Raw genomic sequence first — 22,831 nt, 5'->3', positions numbered from 1 at the left:
TGCAAGGATCAGGACTCAGTCTGTGCCCAGGTTAGGGCTCCGTCAGCGACTGGGGTTGGAGGCCCCCTACCCCTCCTAACAGGCTCATATTTCTGGAAGAGTTTGGGGGCACCAGGCCTAAAGATCATTGCAGCCATCCCCCTGCCTTTGGGTGCGCTCTTCCTCTTGGGTCTTTGGCTGGGCTTGGATGGGGTAATGAGGGACACTTCTGGGAACAGCCCTCCTTCCAGGGATCTCCTGGCCCTTGGGCTCCAAAGCCACCCCACCCCAGGCCCCCGCGGCAGTTGGCAGCTGGCCTGGCTACGTGGCAGCCCCACCACACGTGTGGGATGAGACATTTTGGCACAGGCCATATTTGCAGGGAAAACACTTGCAACCACACACACAAGCCTGCCCCACCCCAAGTCCCTTACCCCACACCAGGCAGCTTCATAAGGCAGCTCCTGGCCTGCCTGAGTTGGAGGACGGCTTAGCTGGGGCTGAGAGACCACCTGCCTCAGGGATCAGCTGAGGTAGGAATGGGGGTGCAGCAGGCACCCCTCCAGGAAGGAGCCTCAACTTCTCCATCCACTCACTGAGGACGCTGCGTCCTTCTGCACAAGGATTCCCCCACCTCCGCCTGGTCTTGCTGTGGGGCTGTGGATGCGTGCCTGCTCCCTGGGCCTCCATTAGCCCAGCTGAGCAGTGGCCCCCTGGTCCCGCCTTGTTTCCTCTCCCCAGGCTGGGCTCAGGGTGTCTGCCCACGAGGCTGTGCCAGGTCCGGAGGTGCCTACCTTCTGGGACATTCTATACCTGGCATGGTCCGGGATGGGGACAGGAGCCACGCTGGGTCCTCCCCTGTTGGGTTCAGCCAGCTGGACACCAGGCTGCTTGGCACACTGGCTCGGCTTCTGCCTCGGGTGACACGGCCCTACACCTCGGGGTGCTTGTCCTGGGCACTCCCCTTGAGGCAGGCAGCTGTGCTCGGGCTCTCCTCCTGGAAGTCCCGAGTCCTCTGACTCGGCGTGGGTCCTGCGCTTGGCCCCAGTTTGCAGGACCGCTTGTTTCTTCCCTGGGTCTTGGGAGCCGTTTCCAGACCCCATGCCTCCCGGGAGGCTGGCAGAGCAGGCAGGGGAGGCGCTTCTTCCCGAGGCCCAGATGCAAACGCTGATGTGCAGGCGGCCTGGGGTAGGGCTGGACCCCGCAGGCTGCGGTGGGGTTGGAGCGGCCCAGGGGCCAGCCGTCCTGGACAAGCTCCCTGATACTCGCCTCCATCCCAGCCCACAGATCTTTTGGGGCAGCTTCCTGAGCAGCCATGGCTGGGGCACGTGGGCTGGGCTTACTGCTGCTGCTGCTGCTGCCTACAGCTGGTGCCTCCGTGCCCGGCACCGTGGTCAGACTCAACAAGGAAGTGCTGCGCTACGGTAAGAGATGAGCCACTGGGCCTGCCCTGCATGTGCCTGTGCAGGAGAGTGTGCACACGTGTGTGTGTGTGTACGTTGTAAGTGTGCATGTGTATCTGTGAGCTTAAAAGCCTCAGAGCTCTGGGATTTTTGCCTCATCTACTGCCGGTCCCTGGCACCCAGATGGTACCTGACGCCCAGTCCTGCTTGACAAGTATTTGTTGAATGAATGAATGAATGAATGAATGGGAGTATATGACAAATGTCCCTAATGTTCATGTGTCTTTGTGGTGTGGTCAGAGGTTGGCTATTTTACTGGCACGTCTCTCCATGAATATGAAAATCCACGGAGCTGCACTCTGTGCACGCAGGGGGTTTGGACGAGGGCCTGTGCAGGAGTCCACGGGTGCGTGCCTGGGTGTGTGCACAGGTGTGACCGTGCAGCTGGATGCACACGTGTGTCCTGCTCAGGTGCTTGAGAAGGGTTGGCCGAGTGCAGAAGGAGTGTGTGGGTACCTGGCGTGTGCCCGTGGCTGTGTGCACACGTGTGCTTGGAGAGAGGCATGTCCGCAGCACTTAGGAGCACCCTAAAGTTAGATCCCTGCTGTGCCCCTCCCAAGGGAGGCCTCCGGTCTACAGCTCTGCTAGATCCTTCTAGTCCTGCCCATCCCCTGGGGAAGGGACAATGAGGAAATACAGGCCCAGGAGGGACAGAGGTGGCCAAGGTCCAGGCCCTCAGCACAGACCCTCAGGGTTCCCGCCCAGGGGTCCAGTGGAGCTGGGTCAGGGATGGCTCCCCTGAGGCCAGATCGATCTCAGACTGTGAGGGACTTGGGTCAGACGGCCAAAGGGACTTTGATGGCCCAGGCCATGAAACCCTGAGACCGGGACTCAGGGAGGCAGCAGGGTCCCCTCCCAGGACGCAGAGCCTTCTGGGACCTTGGATCCCGGTGGACGAGCAGGTGATAAAAGGGGTCAGTGACCCGCGCCAGAGCACGGCTGGCACAAGGCACACAGGTGTCCTCTCACCTGCTCCCCTCCTGCTGCCACCGGCCTGCGCGAGCCTCCTCTGTGCCCAGAGAGCCCCCCTGGGCAGTCTACCTGTGCTTGTTCTTGCAGAAATCTGGCACGAAGCCCATGCCGTACATACCATTTCCAAAGGCAAACGGGGTTTCTGACTATATCCTCCCCACCCCACCCCCAAGTCCCAGAGTTCAGGCCCTGGGTGAGGGGAGCACTGTAGAGAGAGTCCAGAGGCTTGGGTGTGACTCAGCCCAGCTGCAGTGGTCAGGATGGAGAGGGGCGTCTTTACGTGTAATGTCAGGGGAAACTGAGGCCCAAAGAGGTGCTGGGATGTCTCAAGTTCCCACCAGGAGTCCAAGCAGACGTTAGGGTTCTTGACTCCATTTTTGTGCTCCTTTCCCAGTACCACTGCCTCTCTCTTTTTTTTCTTTTTAATTAAAAAAATTTTTTTTGCATGGGCAGGCACTGGGAATCGAACCCGGGTTTTCAGCACAGCAGGCGAGAACTCTACCTGCTGAGCCACTGTGGCTTGCCCTTTTTTTTTTATTAATTAAAAATTTTAAAAAATATGACAATAAAGAAACATTCTTAACATATGATCATTCCGTTCTACATATATAATCACTAATCACAATATCATCACACAGTTGCATATTCATCATCATGATCATTTCTTAGAACGTTTGCATCAATTCATAAAAAGAAATAAAAAGACAACCGAAAAAAATTCATACATATCATACCCCTTACCCCTCCGTTTCTTTTTTTTAATTTTTTTTTATTTGATACTGACCACATACAAACATAAACATTCTTATCATATGATCATTCCGTTCTTGTTATATAATCAATAACTCACACTATCATCACAGTTGTATATTCATCATCATGATCATTTCTTAGAATATCTGCATCAATTCAGAAAAAGCAATAAAAAGAAGACAGAAAAAAAATTCATACATACCATACCCCTTACCCCTTCCCTTCACCGATCACCAGCATTCAATCTACTAAATTTATTTTAACATTTGTTCCCCCATTGTTTATTTATTTTTAATCCATATGTTTTACTTGTCCGGCGAGAAGGTAGACAAAAGGAGCATCAGACACAAGGCTCTCACAACCACACAGTCACACTGCGACAGCCACATCATCATACAATTATCTTCAAGAAACATGGCCACCAGAGCACAGCTCCGCATTTTCAGGCAGTTCCCTCCGGCCTCTCCATTACAACTTAACTAAAAAGGTGATATCTATTTAATGCGTAAGAATAACCTCCAGGATAACCTCTTGACTCTGTTTGGAATCTCTCAGCCACTGATGCTTTATTTTGTCTCATTTTGCTCTTCCCCCTTTTGGTTGAGAAGTTTTTCTCAGTCCCTTGATGCTGAGTCTCAGCTCATTCTAGAATTTCTGTCCCACGTTGCCAGGAAGGTCCACACCCCTGGGAGTCATGTCCCACGTAGACAGGGGGAGGGCCCACTGCCTCTCATTTTAATTCAACTCACATTCAATTAGCCTCTCCCTTGGACCCGGAGCTCAGGTGAGTAAGAAATCTCAGATCTGACTTCCCCCTGCCAGGTTTCCTCACCTGGGATAATAACAGTATTTACACCATAGGTGACTTGTCAGGAAAAGTAAAGTACTCAGAACAGTACCCAGCACAAAGGAAGCATTTTATAAGTGACAGCCCTTATTGTCACAAAAATAAATAGCAATAATAGCTAATATGGATTGCACACAAAGTCTTTACAATGCCCCATGCGACAGGTCTCATTATCATTATTGCAAATTTACAGAAGAATGTATTAATTTCCTAGGGCTACCAAAGCAAAGTCTCATTAATTGGATGGTTTAAAGCAGTAGAAATGTGCTGTCTCACAGCTCAGGAGGCTGGAAGTCTGAAATCGGTGTGGGCAGGGCCGTGCTCCCTCGAAAGGCTCTAGGGTGGATCCTCCCTTGCCTCTTGCTGGCTTCTGGTGGTTGCTGGCTAGCTTTGGCATCCCTTGGCTTGTAGCTGCATCACTTCAATTTCCACCTCTGTCCTCATTATAGCTGTCGTCCCTTTGTGTGTGTGTGTCTGTGTGTCTCTATCTAAATTTGCCTCTTATAAAGACACCACCATTGCTTTAGGGCCACCCTAACCCAATGTGACCTCATCTGAACTTGGTTACATCTGCAAAGAACTTATTTCCAAATAATGTACTGGGGGTTAGGACTTGAACAGATCTTTTTTGGGGGGTGCACAATTCAACCCAGGACAGTGGGGAAGTTGAGGCACAAAGCAGCAGCATCGTTAGTGAGCAGAGGGGTTGGGATTTGCACCCAGAATCTGGGGACTACAAGGGAGCACTCCACAGCTAACCATGGCTGACTGGGAAATGATCCTTCTGCTTGGGGACTTGCAAAAGGTTCGCTGGAGGAGGAGGCATCTGACTTGAAAAAGGGCAAGTATTTTATTATTTTTGACAAGCAGGATTGTGAGCAGCAGAAGCAAGGGTACACCTTGAAGAGGGTCTGGAATGGGTGGCATGTCCAAGGAAGGCTTGGTGTGGTGCCAATTCACCTACCCTGGGTGCCTGTGTGCAAGCCCCTTCTGGTCTCTGAGTACCCTCCCACCCAAGGTGTAGGGCAGATGTCAGGAGAGTGGCCTTGTTCGTGGCTCCCGAAGACAGTCTGACCTTACCCTACCCTGAACCCACAGTGTCCAAAATGGGGAAAGCCCCTCTCCAGTCGGCCCTGCAGGTCACTGTCCCACATTTCCTGAGCCAGAGTGGAGAGGTGCTTCAACCCAACAGGTGAGTGCTCCCACCCTCCAGGTAAAGTGCTCCTGCCAGGTGAGTGCTCCTACCCACTAGCAGAAATGTTTCAGCCCACCAGGTGAGTACTCCTGCCTGCTAGGTGGAGTGCTCCCCCACCAGATGAGTGCTCCCACTCACTAGGCAAAATGCTCCAGCCCACCAGGTGAGTACTCCCACCTGCTAGGTGTGTGCTCCTCTTACCATTTAGACGAGTGTTTCCTCCATCATGTGAGATTCTTTCAGCCACCAGATGAGTGGTCATTGGGATTCAGGAGTGGAGACCTGGGGGCCTGGTGCCTCTGAATTAATGGATTTCTGACCCTAGGTGCCAAGACTATGGCTTCTGGGTCCCCAGGACTGGCAGGAGTCTTGACTAATTCCTCCAGGAGCTAAAGCCTGACTTCAGACACCAGCCTGAACCTGATTTACCCCCACATCCCCGTGTAATGCACAGACACAAAAGCATAGGGTGGTGAGGACATCTCCAACACATGCCCTCAGGGCTGGGTTGATTGTCCCCGTAAGGGAATGCAGGCTCACTGTGCCAAATCTCTGTATTGCCAAGAGAAGCCAGACATACATATTTATTGTTTAAATGGAACATCTATCAAATATTGATCGGTGGCAGCTAATTAAGAAACATTTAATGTACGGTGTGTGGATATATCTCAGTAATATTGCATTAAAAGAAAAAACTAAGACAAAACAAAACATTAAAATCCTGGGTGAGGCAAAAATATGTGTAGGGGCTGTAGGTGGCTTGGGGGCCTCAGTTTGAGGTCCCTTTGGCCGGGCCAGGGTGCTGCTCAGGTGTGTTTCCTTATGGGAACGCCACGACCTCCCAGCCACAGAAGGCTCCTAACTGGCCGTGGTCTGGCCACTCTATGGGCAGCACGGGGCTGTGCGCAAACAGCGCCGAGGGTACTTGTTTCCTGATTGGGGGTGGGGGTGGGCGCACATCCAGGATTGCTGTCAAGTGGAAAGAAGCAGGTTTTAGATCATCTTGTGCTCAGAGAAGAGCCCTGGAAAATATTCACCCATGTACTAACAGTACTGTTTGAGAGCCGGGTTTGGATGCTTTAAAACACACCATTAGTGCTGCCTGAATTTCCCCCCCCCCGAACAACTATACAGAAAAAAAAAAAAAAGGCTTTCATTTAGGAGAGAAAAAGAGGTTAAATTAGCTGGAGAGTGCTTCACAGTATCAGAATAGGCAGTTTTAGAGGGAGTGAATTCCCCATGGCTGGAAGGCTACAAGCCAAGGCTGTAGTCTCTGATGCTGTGAGGGATTTCTGCCCTCTATGGACTTTTAAAGCCTTTTTTTTCCCCCTGACTGCCCGGCTTTCCACACTCCTCACTGGAGCAGAAACTAAACTGTCCTCACCCTACAGCCCCGAGCACTCATCTCGTCCGAGTCCTGCCCTACGCTGGGCCCTCCCCTCCCCCACCTGCCATCTTTCCCTTAGCACCTGGCTGTCTGACCTCGGCTTCCATGCCCCCTGGGATGGAGACACACCACCGCTCCCTCAACCCATGGGTCTAATTGTCAAGAACTCCTTCTTTATAATATCTACCATGCGGATCTGTGGCCCAGAGCTCCCAGCCCAGAGCTGGTTCCATGGTCTAAGGGGGACCCCCCTGTAACCTTGATTCCTGCCTGCAGGATTCAGATTCTGAATGTCCATGTGCCCCACCTCCACCTGGACTTCATTGCTGGTTTTGGGGTACGCTTGTTGGCTGCAACCAATTTTACTTTCAAGGTCTTCCGGTAAGTGGGTCTCCTTGTTGGGGGCAGGGCCGAGTTTCAGGGACATTCCAAGTGACAGAGCGAGGGGATGGGGCTCAGCAACTCCTCTGGGGCCTGCACCCAGGCCTCTGACCCCCTGTCCAGTTCTCCCGGAGAGGAGCGAGGCAGTGGGAGAATTTCAGCTGGGCAACTGGGCGGAGTCATTCCACTTCCCCAAGCCCCAGCTTCCCCATCTGCAAAATGGGCTGAAACCTTGCAGAGCGAGGATGAGGGTTGCAGTGAGTGGATTTATTGGTGCCATTATAATTTCTGTACCCCTTTCACAGAGCCAGGCTTACAGCAGATGCTCTTCAGACGCAGCCAGCAGAATCATTTCTCTGCCTCTGGCACTTTATTTTATTGTATTTTATTTACTGAGAAAAATCTTCACACACATACTTTCTATACATGGTGCGCAATCAGTGGCTCACAATATCATCACATGGTTTTGTATTCATCACCATGATCATTTCTTAGAACATTTGCATCACCCCAGAAAAAGAAATAAAAAGAAAAAACAAAACTCATACGTCCCATTCCCCTTACCCCTTCCCCCCGTTGTCCACTAGTGTTTCCATCTACCCAATTTATTTGATTCTTCCCCCCATTATTTATTTATTTATTTATATCCATATTTTTTACTCATCTGTCCATACTCTGGATAAAAGGAGCATCGGACAAGTTTCTCACAATCACACAGTCACATTGTAAATGTTTTATCTCTATACAATCGTCTTCAAGAATCATGGCTACTGGAACACAGCTCAACAGTTTCAGGGACTTCCCTCCAGCCACTCCAATACACCATAAACTAACAAGGGATATCTATATAATGCATAAGAATGACCTCCAGGATAACCTCTCAACTCTGTTTGAAATCTCTCAGCCACTGACACTTTATTTTTTTCTCTCTTCCCCCTCTTGGTCAAGAAGACTTTCTCAATCTCTTGGTGCCGGGTCCTGGCTTATCCCAGGCTTTCTGTCCCACATTGCCGGGAGATTTACACCCCTGGGAGTCATGTCCCATGTAGGGGGGAGAAGGCAGTGAGTTCACATGCTGAGTTGACTTAGAGAGAGAGGCCACATCTGAGCAATAAAAGAGGTTCTCTGGGGAGTGACTCTTTTTTTTAGCTTTATAAAATGTGTTTTATTTTTATTTTTTTGTGCCCCCTATTATTTATTTATTTTTAATCCATATGTTTTACTCATCTGTCCATACTGTAGATAAAAGGAGCATCAGACACAAGGTTTCCATAGTCACACAGTCACGTTGTGAAAGCTATATCATTATACAATCATCTTCAAGAAACATGGCCACTGGAACACAGCTCTACAGTTTCAGGCACTTTCCTCTAACCTAATACACTTTAAACTAAAAAGGAGATATCTATGCAATGCGTAGGAATATTCTCCAGGATAACCTCTTGACTCTGAAATCTCTCAACCACTGACACTTTACTTTGTCTCGATTCTCTCTTCCCCCTTTTGGTGGAGGTTTTCTCAATCCCTTGATGATAAGTCCCAGCTCATTCTAGATTTCTGTTCCACATAGCCAGGGAGGTTTACACACCTGTGAGTCATGTCCCACGTAGAATGGGGGAAGGCAGTGAGTTTGCTTGCCATGTTGGCTGAGAGAGAGAGGCCACATCTGAGCCACAAGAGGTTCTCTGGGGGTGACTCTTAGGCCTAATTTTAAGTAGGCTTAGCCTATCCTTTGCAGGGATGTTTCATATGAACGAACCCCAAGATTGAGGGCTCCACCTATTGCTTTGGTTGTCCACACTGCTTGTGAGAATATCAGGAATTCTCCAAATGGGGAAGTTGAATTTTCCCCCTTTCTTGCCATTCCCCCAAGGGGACTTTGCAAATACTTTTGTCTTCACTGTTCAAATCACTTTGGGATTTATCAGGACTTCACAATGGACAAACCTACAAAATCTCATGCTCTATTCAAGGATCCGTGTATTTATTCTGGTGATGACTCTTAGGCCTAATTTTAAGTAGGCTTAGCCTATCCTTTGCAGGAATAAGTTTCATAGGGGTGAACCCCAAGATTGAGAGCTCAGTCTATTGATTTGGCTGTCCTCACTGCTTGCAAGAATATCAGAAATTTTCCAAATGGGGAAGTTGAACACCTCCCCCTTTCTCCCCATTCCCCCAAGGGACCCTGCAAATACTTTATTCACTGACCGACTGCTCTGGCATTTATCAGGGCATCACACTAACCTGGACAAACCAACAAAATCTCATTCCCTATTCAAGAGTACAAGTACGTATGGTGTTCAGCTAAACTGACCATAAAAGTCAAATTTGAAAATGCACTACCCAATACATAAATTTTGCACCAAATAAATCTCTCACCCTCTAGTCTCATCCAGAAGTAAAGGTTTTAAAATATCGGCCATATCATCCTTTACCCAGTTTTCTGGTATACCTTAGTCTTATCCACACCAACTTCATTCATATCTCTAGTTGAAGTCTGATCCCTTTTTCAAATTTTTAAACAGTTCCTGAACCAGGCACTTTAGATGTTACTACAATTTAATCTTCAAATTGTGAGCTGGACTTCAGGGGATCTTTCAATTCCCGTGGCCCAGGCTCTGAGCTGGATCTTTTATATAATTGTGTCATAGAAAACTCAGCACAGCCCTGTGAGGTAGGTGCCACCAGTCTTAGGCCCATTTTACAGAAGGGGAAACTGAGGCCCGGTAAGGGGAATGACCAGCTTGGGGTCTCACAGCAAGGGGAGTGGGCAGAGCTCCCCCCTGTCTGCTGCAATCTCTGTGACCCTGGGTGGGGAGCGGGGTTGGGGAGGAGGTCTGGCCTGGGGGGTTGCCTGTGTCAGCCAGTGGACCCTCGCTGGGCTGTGCCTCTGGGGCTCAGGACTGACTTCCTTGCAGCGACCCGGAGCCCCTAGAGCTGATGCTGCCTGTGGTGCTGCTGGCTGATGCCCACGTGACCCAGGGGCCCATTGAGACCCCCGTAATCAGCATCTCCTCCTGCTACTCATTCTTTGGCAACACCAGCATGTTTGATGGTGGCAAAAGGTGGGTGTGCCTGGTGGGGGCTGGTCTGCAGACTCTTGGTTGGTGATTCCTGGAAGCCCAGATGTTAAGGCTGCAGACCTCACTCAAGACTTCCTCCAATCTCTACAACAGACCTAAGAAACCCTCATTACCTTGCCTGGCTTATGGCTGAGGACATTGAGGCTCAGAGAGGGAGAGGGACTTGCCTAGGTCACAGAGCGAGTACGTGGCTGAGTCTCAGTCTATCCGCGTGACCATGCACACCAACCATTGACATTATTCTGCCCATGAAGGGATTTGGGGACTGGGCCAGCTTAGGGACCTTGGAGGGCTGCCTCCTCCCAGCAGAGATGTAAAGTGGTCGAGCATTTTGCAGACATAGAGCATGCATCGTTTGGACAAAGATGGGACTTTTCCTCCCCAGAAGGGTGTTTGTGTGGCAATCCATTCAAACTCGTGCTCAATAATTATCATGTGTATCTCATGAGCCCTCGTGGGCTCCTGGGTGAGGGCTGTGCCCGGCTTATTGTCGCCTTTAAAAACACTTATGCCAGCCACCCCCTTTCCCACCCACGGCTGACTCTGTGGGTCTGAGCTGCAGCTTGGATCAACATTTTAGCAAACCAAGGCTCAGGAGGTTGCTAAGGACCCCCGCTGAGAAACACGGACTTAGCTCAGTTATCTTGTTGTCCAGAGGGGAAACTGAGGCCCAGTGCAAGAAAGGCTCTTTAGGAGATATATCGCGGAGAGCTGGAGCCCAAGCAGGAAACAGATTCCACAGATCCCACTTCCAGGGGATCTGGCCGGCCTGAGAACATGGCTGGTCTGGCCTTTGCAGTGTCCTCTCTGTCCCCCCAAGTCTGGCCTCACTTATGTTCTTGGCCACTTCCCAAACCTGGTACACATGACCCCTTCTTTGAGGTATGGTTTCCTCATCTGTCAGGTGGGGACAATTATGTTGCCGACACCACGTCTGGCACGTGGCAGGGGAGCAAACGGGACTCGCAGGGCCCCTGGCTGAGGGTGGAGACTTCTCTCCCAGGCTGTGTCTTTGCTGCTGAGACTGGGGACCTGACTTGTCTGACCTGGCGACTCAGGAACCATTCCCCGTCTCTCCCTTAGCCCCTCCCCTGCATGGCTGGTCTTGCTGCGGAAGCACATTAAAGCTGTCTTGATGAACAAGGTAAAAGACTTGAGAGATATTTTCAGAAGGGAGGGAGGGCGTTGCTTAACCCGGAAGACATGGTGGGTGAGTGACAGGAGTGCAGGCCTAGGGGCAGAGGCTAGGGCCTTTCCCTAGTGCAGGCCCTTTGTGGTTCTCCTCGGGTCCCCTGAGTGAGGGCAGGGAAGAGGCTGGTGCAGGGGTCCAGGGGAGTGATGGGGAGACCAGACAAGGGCAGAGCTTGTGGGACTAGAAGGGAGGGAGGGTCATCCTCTCGGGCCAGCCTCATTCCATACCAGGGCGGGGGGAGGCATGGAGTGCTCTCAGTGCTTCCGGGGACCCTGGGGTTTGTGGAAAGGAGACAATATGAGAGGGGACAAGAGCATGGGCGCTGGAGTCAGCTGGGTGGCCTGGGTTCAAATCCTGGCTCCCCTGCTTCCCAGCTGTGCACCTTGGCCAAGTCGCTTAAGTTGCCTCTAATGCAAAAAGAGTAAAAGTACCTCCCTCACAGGGTGGTTGTGGGGACTAAATGCATTTGTGACGTGTGTAGAGCAGCGTCTGGCGGCACAAGTGCTGCTGTCACAGTCTTAATTTCAGCTGCTATCATCATCGGCAGTGTGGCTGACTTGGGGACAGACAGTGTCCCAGAGGCCAGGTTCCCAGTGCCCAGGGGCAGCTGGTTCTCCCTCCCGGTCCCCCCACCCCCGCCTTTATAGGGCAGTAGCAGAGGCCAAATGGACTCACTGTGTGCCCCCCGCACCCTAGGGGGCTTCAGCACTCCCACCCTGCAGATGAGGAACTGAGGCTCAGGGGTGGGCTAGAGGCAGGTGCATCTGTCCTGGGGGTCCTGCAGACTGCCTGGGGGGCCCCTGGCCCAACCTGTTGGTCTGGCCTCTCCCTCTCCCTGCTCCCCTCCAGCCAGCCTCCTCTGGCCAAGGGGCTGCAGGGTGGCTCTGCAAGGGAGGGCTGGCTCTGTCCTCTGCCTCCTGGCCTCTCCTGGCCTCTCCTGGCCTCTCCTGGCCTAAGCTCATCAGCCTGGCCTGGACCAGGCTGTGATGGCCCCTGGCCTTCTGGACTCCTTCTGACCCTTCTCCCATCACGCCTACCATGCTGACGCACAGTCCTCTTCTCAGCTGCCCACACGCCCCACAGAACCTCCAATCTCCCTGGCCTGGCCTGGCCTGCTGATCACTGCCCGCCGCCCACCCACTTACCTGGCAGCCCTCCGGCCCTGATGCAGGCAGGGAGTCTGCCCTCGCTCAGCCACCCCTCTGTGCTCCCTCCGCCCCTGCTCCTCCTTCCATGATGTGTGCTCCCTCCGCCCCTGCTCCTCCTTCCATGATGGTGCTCCCTCCGTCCCTGCTCCTCCTTCCATGATGGTGCTGCCTCCGCCCCTGCTCCTCCTTCCATGATGGTGCTCCCTCCGCCCCTGCTCCTCCTTCCATGATGGTGCTCCCTCCGCCCCTGCTCCTCTTTCCATGATGTGGGCTCCTTCTGCCCCCTCCAGGCTTGGGGCTTCTCCTCTGTCTCCTCAGTGCCAGTAGGTGGTTGGGGGAAGGAAGGGGTTCCAGGCCACGGAGTGTGGGCGGGGGGAGACATCCAGACAGATGCCCTCCAGCCCTGAGGGCCACCCTAACCCAGCTTCCTCTCTGTCCTGCCGCAGCTGTGCCTGAGTATCTCCAACCTGGTGCAGGGTCTCAACGTCCACCTGGGCACCTTAATTGGTGAGACCTGGGAGCCCAGGGGGGGAGGGGCGGGGCCTCTGAGACTCCCCACTGGGCCAGAGCCACCCCTGGGAGGACAATCAGAGAACATCCGACCTGCACGCGCCTCAACTTTGCAGTCAGTGGTGGAATCTGGGACTCTCCCAGTTCTAGAGTGTTCGAGTCTTTGATTCTAGAATCTGTGTACCTTAGATCGAACATTTTAAAAAGAAAATCTTTGAATTATAAGTCTTGAAGACTTCGCCCCTCCGAGAATGGAGACGCTTGTCACCATTGCATCTTAGAATCTAGAATTACTCACGTTTTCCAAACTATGGGATTGTAGAAACCAGATTCTCACAATTGGGAGGGACTGCAGTTGTCTCAGTGGAACCCTTGGGATGGTTTTTGCACAATCCCCGGGAGGCGGGCGCCGTGAGCTGGGTACAGACCTCCTTAGAGGCAGCCTGGCCAAGGCTGCTGTGTCGGGGGCTGCGGCTCAGCCCTGCTGTCATGGGAGATGTCCTGTGGGATACAGGGTGGGGCCTCCTTGAGCTCACTGTATTTATTTCTGTGCAAGCTCAGAGCCATAACCACCCCATCCAGCCCAGGGGTTCAAGGAGTATTAGTGCTGATTTCTGATTCTTGATAGTGATAGAAAGTTTTCTTTTGCAGTCAATTTAAGAAAAGGGAAGTTGACTTAAGGAAAAATATTAAACACGTACAGAAGGTGTGAGGTGGCTGCAAGGGGGTGGGGTCCTGTGTCTGGGCCCTCAGGGGCCTCAGGACGAGTGCTGCAGTCCCTGCAGGAGCCACTGCCTTTGGACTGGCCCGGGGAGACAGTCCTGACCAAGTCCGACCTCACTAAACTCTGTGTGTGTGTGCATGTGTATACACGCGAGTGAGTGTGCATGTGTGCTTGTGTAAAACGGGCTGAGAACACCACGGGATTGTGGTGAGAATTGAATGAGACAATGTGGGTCAAATGTCTGAACCTCGATAAACATGAGCTCCCTTCCTTCTTCTCCTGTCCCTACTAGTCTTTGGTAGAGGGTTTTTGAGCCTGGAGTGGAGCTTTCTTCCTTCAATTTGGCGTCTCCCGCCTTTTACTGACCTGGGAAATCAGAACCCCAGCCCGTTAGAATTGTCTGAGCTAAGAGTCAAATGGTTATAAATGGCCGTATCTTGGGTGTGTGCATTTTACAACCTAACTTTGCAAACTCAGAGGTCTTTTTGTGCCTCTTTCGTTTTTGGGCTGGTTCTGGCTGATCGCGGGAGTGAGATGATGGCCCTGTCTGGGTGGGTGAGGCCCTGGTGGGTCATGTTAGTGATTTCTTCTCCATCCGGGGTTCCTTTAGGCCTCAACCCTGTCGGCCCTGAGTCTCAGATTCGCTATTCCCTCATCAGCGCCCCCAATATCACTGAGGACTCCATTTCTCTGGATATCAACGTAAGTGCCTCCTTGTCAGCCCAGATCTGGGGCCTTGCTGCTTCTGGAATCCTCAGTGTCCCAGAAGCTTCCTGAAGGAGCAGGGAAGCTAGGAGGAGAGGAGTCTGGGACACAGGCTGCTCTTCTCCCTCTCGCCACCCCCCACAGGCCGTCCTCTTCCTCCTGGGCAAACCCATCGTCCTGCCTGTGAGTGCCACCCGCTTCGCGTTGCCGGAACACGTGGGCACCGAGGGTGCCATGGTCACCGTGGGCCTCTCCCAGGACCTCTTTGACTCCGCCTTCCTACTGCTGCAGAAGGCGGGGGCCCTCAACCTGGACATCACGGGGCAGCTGGTGAGGGCCGGGCCTGCAGCCCGGGGCAGCTGGAGCCAGACGCCCCCCTGGCCCGGCCTCGGGGGACCCCACTGAGGAAGATGGTGGTGGAACAGCTGGAGCTTTGGGGCCCCGGTGGGGGTGGTTGGGGGGTTAAGTGGGAGTTATGGGGAGGGCCAGGGGTGCAGCCGCCCTGACACCTGTCGTGGGGTGGGGGGCATTTCAGGATTCGGAAGCCAACCCACTGAACACCTCTGCGCTGGGCCAGCTCATCCCCGAGGTGGGTGACGTTTCTGGTCATTCCAGGGGTTGAGACGTGGGGCTGGGGAAGGCGAATCTCCAGGCTGTAGGATCGCGACCGCCTCATGTCTGTCCCAGGGGGAGAAAGTGCATCAAATCTGCTCCTCCTTCGTCCCAGGGATGCCGCCTCCTACTAGCTGCTATTCTCCTCTGTTCGCGCCTTTCCCAACAGTGCCTTCTGCCTGGGCGTCTTTTCTCTTTCCTGTCTCTTAACCATCTTCAAGACCCTCAGGAAAGACCAGCCCCCCTAGGCTAGTCCTGGGGCCTCCTCTGAGCCCCCAGGGCTCCGGAGCCTCCCTCGGCATCCCCGAGGACAGGGTCTGGGCTGGACCCACCTCTGCGGTCCGGATGTGGGCAGCACGATGTCGGCTTGGTGTGATCAGCAGTTGAGGAGTGACCGCCTGGAGTCATTTTCGCCTGGCGGGACCCTCTTCCCTCTCTCCCGCTCTGCTTTCCCAGGTGGCCAGGCAGTTCCCCAACCCCATGCCTGTGGTGCTCAAGGTGCGGCTGGGCGCCACCCCCGTGGCCACGCTCCAGACCAACGACGCCACCCTGCAGCTGCAGCCCTTCGTGGAGGTCCTGGCTGCGGCCTCCAACTCCGCTTTCCAGTCCCTCTTCACCCTGGATGTGGTGAGTGAGCCGGGCCGGGCGGAGATGCCTGGAAGCGCTGGGCGGTCCCCGGGAGACCTCTTTGCTCCTGCGCTCTCCTCCTTGGCTTTGCTCTAGCCGCACTGCTCTCCCTGCTGTTCCTTGAACATGTCAGTATGTCCCTGACTCAGGGCCTTTGCACATCCATACCTTCTGCTTACAACACTCTTCCTCTGGCTCTTGGCATGGCTGGCTCCTCCTCATCTTTCAGGGTCAGCTTAAGTGTCACTTCCTCAGGGAAGCCTCATTGGAACACCCTGAGTAAGCTGGGCCCCCGGCGGCCCTCTCCACACCACCTCTCTGCCTTGGCCCTGCCTGGATCTGGTTATTGCTGACCTCCCCTGCTGGCCTGTGGAGGGTTCCCAAGGGTAGAGACTGGGCCTGTCTGGTATGGCAGGGCCTGGTACACAGTGGATGCCCAACAAACACCCATGGCCTGGATGAATGGGGCGGGGTGTGGAAGGCCAGAGGTAGCTGGTGGCCAGCTGAAGGCTCCCGTGTGCTCTGTTCCCTCTGACCCTGGCCTCCTCATGTGCCCAGGTGGTTAACCTGAGCCTCAAGCTGTCTGTGTCCAGCATGAAGCTGCAAGGGTCTACGTCCATGCTGGGGTGAGTGAGGACTCCTGGGCCCAGCAGCCTCAGTGTGTTCTTCTGTGCAATGGGCCTGAAGCCACCCTCAGTCACTGAACCAGAGTTTCAGCAGGCGGAAAAGCCTGGGACACAGTGGGGGCAGTCTCGGGGCGGGGGAGGCACTGGGCACAGTCCTGGATGCTCCTGCTTCTCTTGCAGAGACGTCCAGCTCACCGTGGCCTCCTCCAACATGGGCTTCATTGATGTGAGTCTGGGGCTGGGTCCCCAGAGGCTCCTGTGCTGGGAGTGTGGGGCCTTGAGCCTGGGGAACGTGTGAGGGCGCCTGTATGTGCCACCATAATCGGGGCTTCCTCCTGGGCATCTGGGGGGCAGGGGTCCATCAGCTGGCCCTCCCATCTGACCGTCTTCCTGCCCCCAGGCTGGCTGGCTGCTGGTCACCAGGTCGCTCAGCTCAGTTTGGGGTGGGTTCAGGCAGTCAGCCCATCTGTCACTCAGCCTTAGCTCAAGTCCCCGAGTCCCCCAGCCCATCGGTCAACTGGACAAGTCCACAGTTGGTGGCGTGTCAGCTGTTCCTTCGCTCCTTGTGACTTGGCTGGGCCAGCAGCCACCACGCACCCACCTGTCGGTGGGACTGTTGGTCAATACACTCCACCAGTCCATTCACCTGTCAGTCAGTCTGTCCACCGAGCAGCATCACCAGGTCAGGTGGTCACCTGGTGTCAGGTGTCTAGAAGGTCAACTGCATGGGTGGGTGGAGGAGTGTCAGCCAGCCAGCCTGCCTGCCAGTCCGCCTGCTGACCACACAGTGAGTGAGCGTCTGTCAGTCAGTCCTGCTGTGCGTCTGCCGGCTGATGCCAGCGCTCATCACTCAGCCTCCCCTTAGGCCAGCATTTCTTGGGTGCCTGATGCCCAGAATGCTGACCCTGCCCCGGGGTGTAGCTGGGGACTGCTGGACCCAGGACATGATAAGCTGCCCTCCCCCGTCAGCCTGTACCTCTGCCATCTGTCTGTCTGTCTGTGTGCTCATGGGTGTGTCTAACTGTCCATCTCTCCTGGCGTCTTGGCTGGGTGGGCCTATGGGCTCCCATGTCCCTGGCTCGGTGGCTGCAGATGGATCAAGCACACGTACTCATGGGCACCGTGTTTGAAAAGCCCCTGCTGGACCACCTCAATGGTGAGCCCTGCCCCCCAGCGTGGCCCCTCTGCCCCCTGACCTCTCCGGTGTGGCCCCTCTGCCCCCTGACCAGCCCCTGGCATGACCCCCTTGCCCCCTGCCCCCCCAGTGTGGCCCCTCTGCCCCCCACTGGCGTGGCCCCTGTGCTCCCTGCCCCTCCCTGGCATGGCCCCTCTGCCCCCTGCCCCCCGTGTGGCCCCTCTGCCCATCCCCTCCCAGGCCCTCCCACCACCCAGCTAAGGGGCCAAGGGGACGGCCCCTGGAGCTGCCCGTGCTGGTGCCTGGGCTTGGCCATTTAGCAGCTCATGCTCTTGGCCAAGCCTCTTTCCCCCTCTAGGCCTCAGTCTCCTCTTCTGTAGAATGGGTCCAAGGGTAATGGGCCTGAGGACAGTGGCTCCAGCCCCCGTGCCATGAGGGCGCCGTGAGAGGAGCAGCATGGGAGCTCCCGGGAGCGGTTTCTGCCCCGCCTCTGAGCACGCCTCCTTTCCCTCCCGCAGCTCTCCTGGGCATGGGGGTTGCCCTCCCCAACCTGGTCAACCTCCACTACACCACCTCTGAGGTCTCCGTCTATGAGGTGAGGGCCTTTGGGTGCGGCCAGAGGGGTCTCCCCGACCCTAGGACGGGGGCCGGGCTTGGCGAGGTGAGGTCCCCTCTCCCTCCCTGCTGGTGCCAGCTGTGGGGCCTCGGGGAGAGCCAGGCCCGCGGGGCCCCTGCTCCTGCCGAGACCGCACTGCAGATCCTGAACTGCAGCAAAGAGGAGCAGCAGGGATAGCAAGTGGCGCCGGTGTTTCCTCCTTCACCCTAGTTCCCATCAGATGTCACACTGCACACAGGCCACACTCGGGATGCGGGGATCCCCCTGGGAATGCACGGGGGAGCAGTGGGCCCCACTGGGGAGACTTAGGGGAGAAGTTCCTTGATGGCTGTGGACACCCAGTTACAGAACAGCCACGATAGCACCCACGTAGGGAGCCGTGCTGAGTGCCAGCCCGTGCCGGGGGCTTCTCCTGTGGGGTCTCACTGAATCCTCACAGTAGCCTTGTGAGGTGGGTGCTGTCACCACCACAAATGGCAGAGCAGAAAGCTGAGACCAGAGAGGCAGACGACTCTCCCCAGGACACACAGCAAGATTGGTAGAGCGTGGCCTCAGGGCTGAGGCCGGTGGGTGGCTGTGAGTCCTGCCTGTCCTCGGACGGTCCCTGACCTGGTCCGTGGTTTTCTTTGCCCTTCAGGGTTACATCGTGGTATCCAGTGGACTCGTCTACCAGAGCGGAGGCGGGACCCCTGGGAGGGCTGAGGGTGGGCCAGCTTGCTCTTTGGGGGGCCCTTGCACCTCAAGCCACTCGGAGAACTGAGGCGTCACCAGCAAGTCTGGATGGCCCAGCTGGGCTGCCTGGTCAACCCGGAGTGCCTGGGTCTCCCTCTCTCACTTCCCTGGCCCTCCTCCCCCTGCCCCTCTTTCCTTCCTCTTCCCCCTCTTCTTTTGCCACCCCCACCCCCCACTTGTGGGGAGCAGACTGCTCCTCTAGACTGTAAAGACTTGTCCCCTCTTGGGGACCTCTTGGATTAAACTTCTCTTGAGCTGCAACTTCCAGGTAGGCCCGGCGAACTCTTTGTGTTCCTGAGGCCAGTTCCCTACGGGTAGCCCCTGGGTCTCATCTGTCCCTGGAGTCACCGAAGCTGTCTGGGACAAGAAGAAGATGTGACCATATCTCTGTTGACCACACCTGCTGATTCTGTCACCTCCTTGCCTGTGGGGAGCTCATGGGGACCCTGGTGAGCACCACGGATGAGCTGGAAGCCATGAACTCCAGGCCCCATGCCTTCCCCCTTTACAGGGTCATGTCCCATCTTATTATAAGATCCTCCTAAGACTCCCGTGAGTCGGGGAGGCAGGGCCTGGAGTTCCATTTTACAGGTGTGAGGACTGAGGCCCAGTAACAGAGGAATGTGCCAGAGGTCCAGAGCTGGCTGGGGCCAGAACCCCGGGACCGTGATCTTCCAGAATCCGGATGAAAGATGTCCAGACCCCTCTTTCACTCACCAGCACCCCATCCTCACCTGGGGTTTGTCTTGGGGGCACAACCTTAGGGGACAGGCAGCTTCTTCATCTCTAAGGAGTCAGGGTCAGCTTCCTGCTCTGTTCCTCTGGCCTCACTGAACATGTCTGATTCCTCTTCCCTCTGAAAGCTCTTCGAACCCAGTGAATCACACATGACAAGATGGCCTAGGGAAGACCCAGGGATGGCAAGTGAAAACCACATGATTTTCTCCCCCGATAAGCTAATCTCTTAGCCAGAGATTGTAGTCCTTCTTGCCCAGATATACAGGATTCATGTTCTGTTTATGTTTCCTTTTGGGAGTAAAAGGTGCCTGGATTTCCACCATCAGTAAGCAAAGTCTTTGGAATAGTGTAATACTAGCTTCTTCCCCCGTAAGGGTTACAGGTTCATCCCTAAAATCTCAGTGTGACTGTCCGGGGACCTGGACCAAGCCTGGGACATTAGTGATGGGGAGATAGAGCTCAAAGAGTGGAAAGCCCAGACTATAAAATCCAACTTCGTGATCTTTCTCAAGATGGCTTGTCATTTATTTCATTTGATTTCTTAGTTAATTATTGGGACCTAATATAGATTCAGCCCAAGAACAGGTAGTCTGGTGTACTGGGGAGATAAAACAGCTTAAGGCTCATTCCCAGGTCATAAAGGAAGTTAATAGCCTAGAAAAAGCTCATGAGCTCAATATGTAGGATCATCCATCAGTCAGTCCGTCCATGTGTCCTTTTATCCACTCACCTATCATTCCATCCGTCCATACATACATCTACACATATATACATCCACCCACCTTCATCCAACCATCCATCCATCCGCCCACCCACCCATCCACCCATCCACCCATCCACCCATCCATCCATTGCCCACCCACCCATCCACCCATCCACCCATCCATCCATTGCCCACCCACCCATCCACCCATCCATCCATCCATCCATCCATCCATCCATCCATCCAATCACTTTTTCCAATCAGTTGGGCTTTGTTGGTACCCATGATACATCTGGTTCTATAACATGTGCTCTTTTAAGGAGAGGGCACAAAGGTATTTAAGCAAAAATCTCTTCCCAGAAGGAAGCCCATGGCCTGCTCCAAAACAGCTGATCAATCTCTACAGGGTGCCATTCAGCCACTCAGTAGTTTAAACAGGGAAAGTTTAATATAAAGTATTAATAACTGTGATAAAAGAGTAAACTATAATACATAAGGAAACTCTATATGGTACCCTAGGGCTGAGGAAGAGAACCCAAGGAAGGACAAACTTGGAAGGGGTTCAGACCTCATTGGCTGAGGTGTTCCTCAGTCTAACGGATAGCAGAGAAGTTTGCTAGTTTGACCAAACCAGAGCTGGCCTAGAGTTGCTGGGCAAACAAGGGGCCACTCTTTGGCATGTAGGCTGGAGAGCAGGCTGTCAGTAAACCAGTGACACAGCTGGAGTCTGGGTACCCGTGGGAGCAGAAGGCTGCCAGAGCCTGCAGGCAGCTCACACGTGGGGTGGGTGGGAAGAGCCTGTTGAAGGAACAGTTCTGGGACCCAGGCTACTGTATGCAGGCCCCATGGGGACACTTGCAGAGGACATCCAGGCACTGGCATGGGCAGAGGACGTTCAGAGTGGACAGGCCAGGGGGTAGGGGGAAAGGACTATGGAAAAATTATCTCCAGGCTGCAAGGTTGCAGAGGGGTCATGGCTGGGCCTGTGGCTGGGACAGGCTTCACCAGAGGTTGTCACATCCATCCACTGCCCCTGACCTGTGCCGGAAAGTGCAGGAAGCCTCGTACTCTTGCAGGGCCCCTCCGGTGCCTTCTACTGATGAAGGCTCGCACCATGCTCACTGTAAAGGATACACGCTTCAGTGGATTCCGTTGCTTATCTGTTGCGATATAGAATATAAAATGAAGAGTGCATTTGTTGTTGAGAGACAATGAATTGCTGATGACACAATGGGGCAGAAAAGAGAAAGCACTGCCCTCCCAGGTCTGGCTCCTTTACAAATATCCCACTCCCCTCCCTCCCTGGCCCACTCTTAGCCCTGAATACAGACCCTGCGCCCTGCACTCGGAACCCTTTGCCTGAACTGTTTACCCTTCCTTGACCAGCTCAAATGCTATTCCCCAACCATATGGTGGGGGGTGGGGGGTGGGGGGTGGGGGGGCGGTGGCGGAGGGGAGCACTGTTTCCCCATTCAGGCCTACGAGCCTCTCTGTGTGTTTCTCCCCTCATGACTCTAATGTCCTCCTATCTCAGACTCCAGCTATTTACGTCTGTCCTCCCCTTCCTCCCAGGCCTCCCTAACTAACTTCTGATTCCCCTCTCTGACCCTCCGCAGAGCACAGCACACAGCAGATGCTCAATAAATGTGTGGTGCATGCACTGCACGTACAGGGGTCACTGGCGCTCTGCCCCAGGCCCGTCCTGAGCTGCAGGCGGGTCACAGGGAGCCCCGTCCCCGGCGGAAGTGGTGTCACTAGACGTAGAGACCCCTTGCTGCGTCTCCAGAGGTCCGTAGAGGGAAAACGATGACACCGAGCTCCCCTTCATGCCGGAGAGGGCGGGAAGGGAAGGGGCGATTAGGGACAGGCTCCCTGGCGGACAGAGCCTCCAGCCGGCACTGGAAGGACAGCAAGTCTGGAGGAGCGGCAGGCAGGGAACTGGAAGGCATGGGGGAAACCGAGGTCAGAGTGATGGACAGAAGCCCCCGGGGGTGGGCCCTGACAGGTCTTACCCTGGGCTCTGGGGTCCCGTAGATCCAGGTCCAATCCCAGCAGTGCCACTCGCTGAAAAGCCTTGGTCAAGTGGCTTGACGTCTTTGAGCCTCAGTTTCTGTATCTGTAAAATGGAGAAAACTGCAGAGGTGCCTACCTTATAGGGTAGTTGTAAGGATGGAATGGGCTGCTGCAATCGAACGCTGAGCGCCCTGCCTGGCCCAGGTGACGTGCATAGAAAACGGGAACAATCATTGCTATTACTACCAGCATTGTGGAGTCCCGCCCCCTTATCACTAAGAAGATAAAACCGTCCCCAGGGAGGTGAGAGAGTCACCAAGGCCACACATCTTGGGGGGTCAGTCGCCAGGGTTGGGACCCGGATTCCTAAACCCACTCAAAGGGGTTTCTCCAACCTCCTGCCACCCATTTGCCACCCCCTCATACCTAGGGCGGCCCCGGGGGAGGGGAGGGAGGGTCAGGCGGCCCGAGCCGGAAGCTCCCTGGGGGGGCTTTGCGGCCATGTGGAAAATGAGCCCTGTCTGTCCTTCTGTCTGTCGGGGCGGGCTGGCTGGGATAAAACGATGCTATCTGTGGCTCCCGCCCCCGGCCTGGCTCCTCCAGCCCCGGCCTGAGGTCAGTGTGGAGACGGGCTATGCCAGCCGGCTTCTGCTCTTCCCCATCACAGCCTGGCTTTGACCAGGCCAAGAG

At 54.7% G+C, this 22,831-nt stretch overlaps 1 protein-coding gene across 1 annotated transcript; it reads left to right on the top strand.

The window, feature by feature from the left end:
* Window positions 1–399: 399 nt before the first annotated feature.
* On the top strand, window positions 400–18,937 carry BPIFB2 (BPI fold containing family B member 2). The gene is made up of 16 exons (XM_077160001.1): window positions 400–512; window positions 1,260–1,403; window positions 5,113–5,206; window positions 6,873–6,977; window positions 9,896–10,042; window positions 11,144–11,204; window positions 12,847–12,907; window positions 14,245–14,336; window positions 14,484–14,669; window positions 14,875–14,928; window positions 15,408–15,578; window positions 16,137–16,204; window positions 16,385–16,430; window positions 17,297–17,360; window positions 17,858–17,934; window positions 18,593–18,937. The coding sequence occupies exons 2-16, from the start codon at window positions 1,295–1,297 to the stop codon at window positions 18,713–18,715; spliced, it is 1,458 nt and encodes a 485-aa protein (XP_077016116.1). The 5' UTR covers window positions 400–512; window positions 1,260–1,294; the 3' UTR covers window positions 18,716–18,937.
* Window positions 18,938–22,831: the final 3,894 nt, after the last annotated feature.

The sequence above is a fragment of the Tamandua tetradactyla genome, chromosome 1 (assembly GCF_023851605.1).
Source record: "Tamandua tetradactyla isolate mTamTet1 chromosome 1, mTamTet1.pri, whole genome shotgun sequence".
NCBI classification, from domain to species: Eukaryota; Metazoa; Chordata; class Mammalia; order Pilosa; family Myrmecophagidae; genus Tamandua; species Tamandua tetradactyla.
The sequence above is the reverse complement of the archived record's forward strand: the minus strand, read 5'-3'. Positions and strand labels throughout refer to the sequence as shown.

Excerpts from the sequence above, each read along its gene's own strand:
- BPIFB2 (XM_077160001.1), top strand. The coding sequence starts at position 1,295 with ATGGCTGGGGCACGTGGGCTGGGCTTACTGCTGCTGCTGCTGCTGCCT. Across the intron at positions 14,337-14,483 it reads CCATTTCTCTGGATATCAAC|GCCGTCCTCTTCCTCCTGGG; the intron begins GTAAGTGCCTCC and ends CACCCCCCACAG. Across the intron at positions 17,361-17,857 it reads CCTGCTGGACCACCTCAATG|CTCTCCTGGGCATGGGGGTT; the intron begins GTGAGCCCTGCC and ends TCCCTCCCGCAG.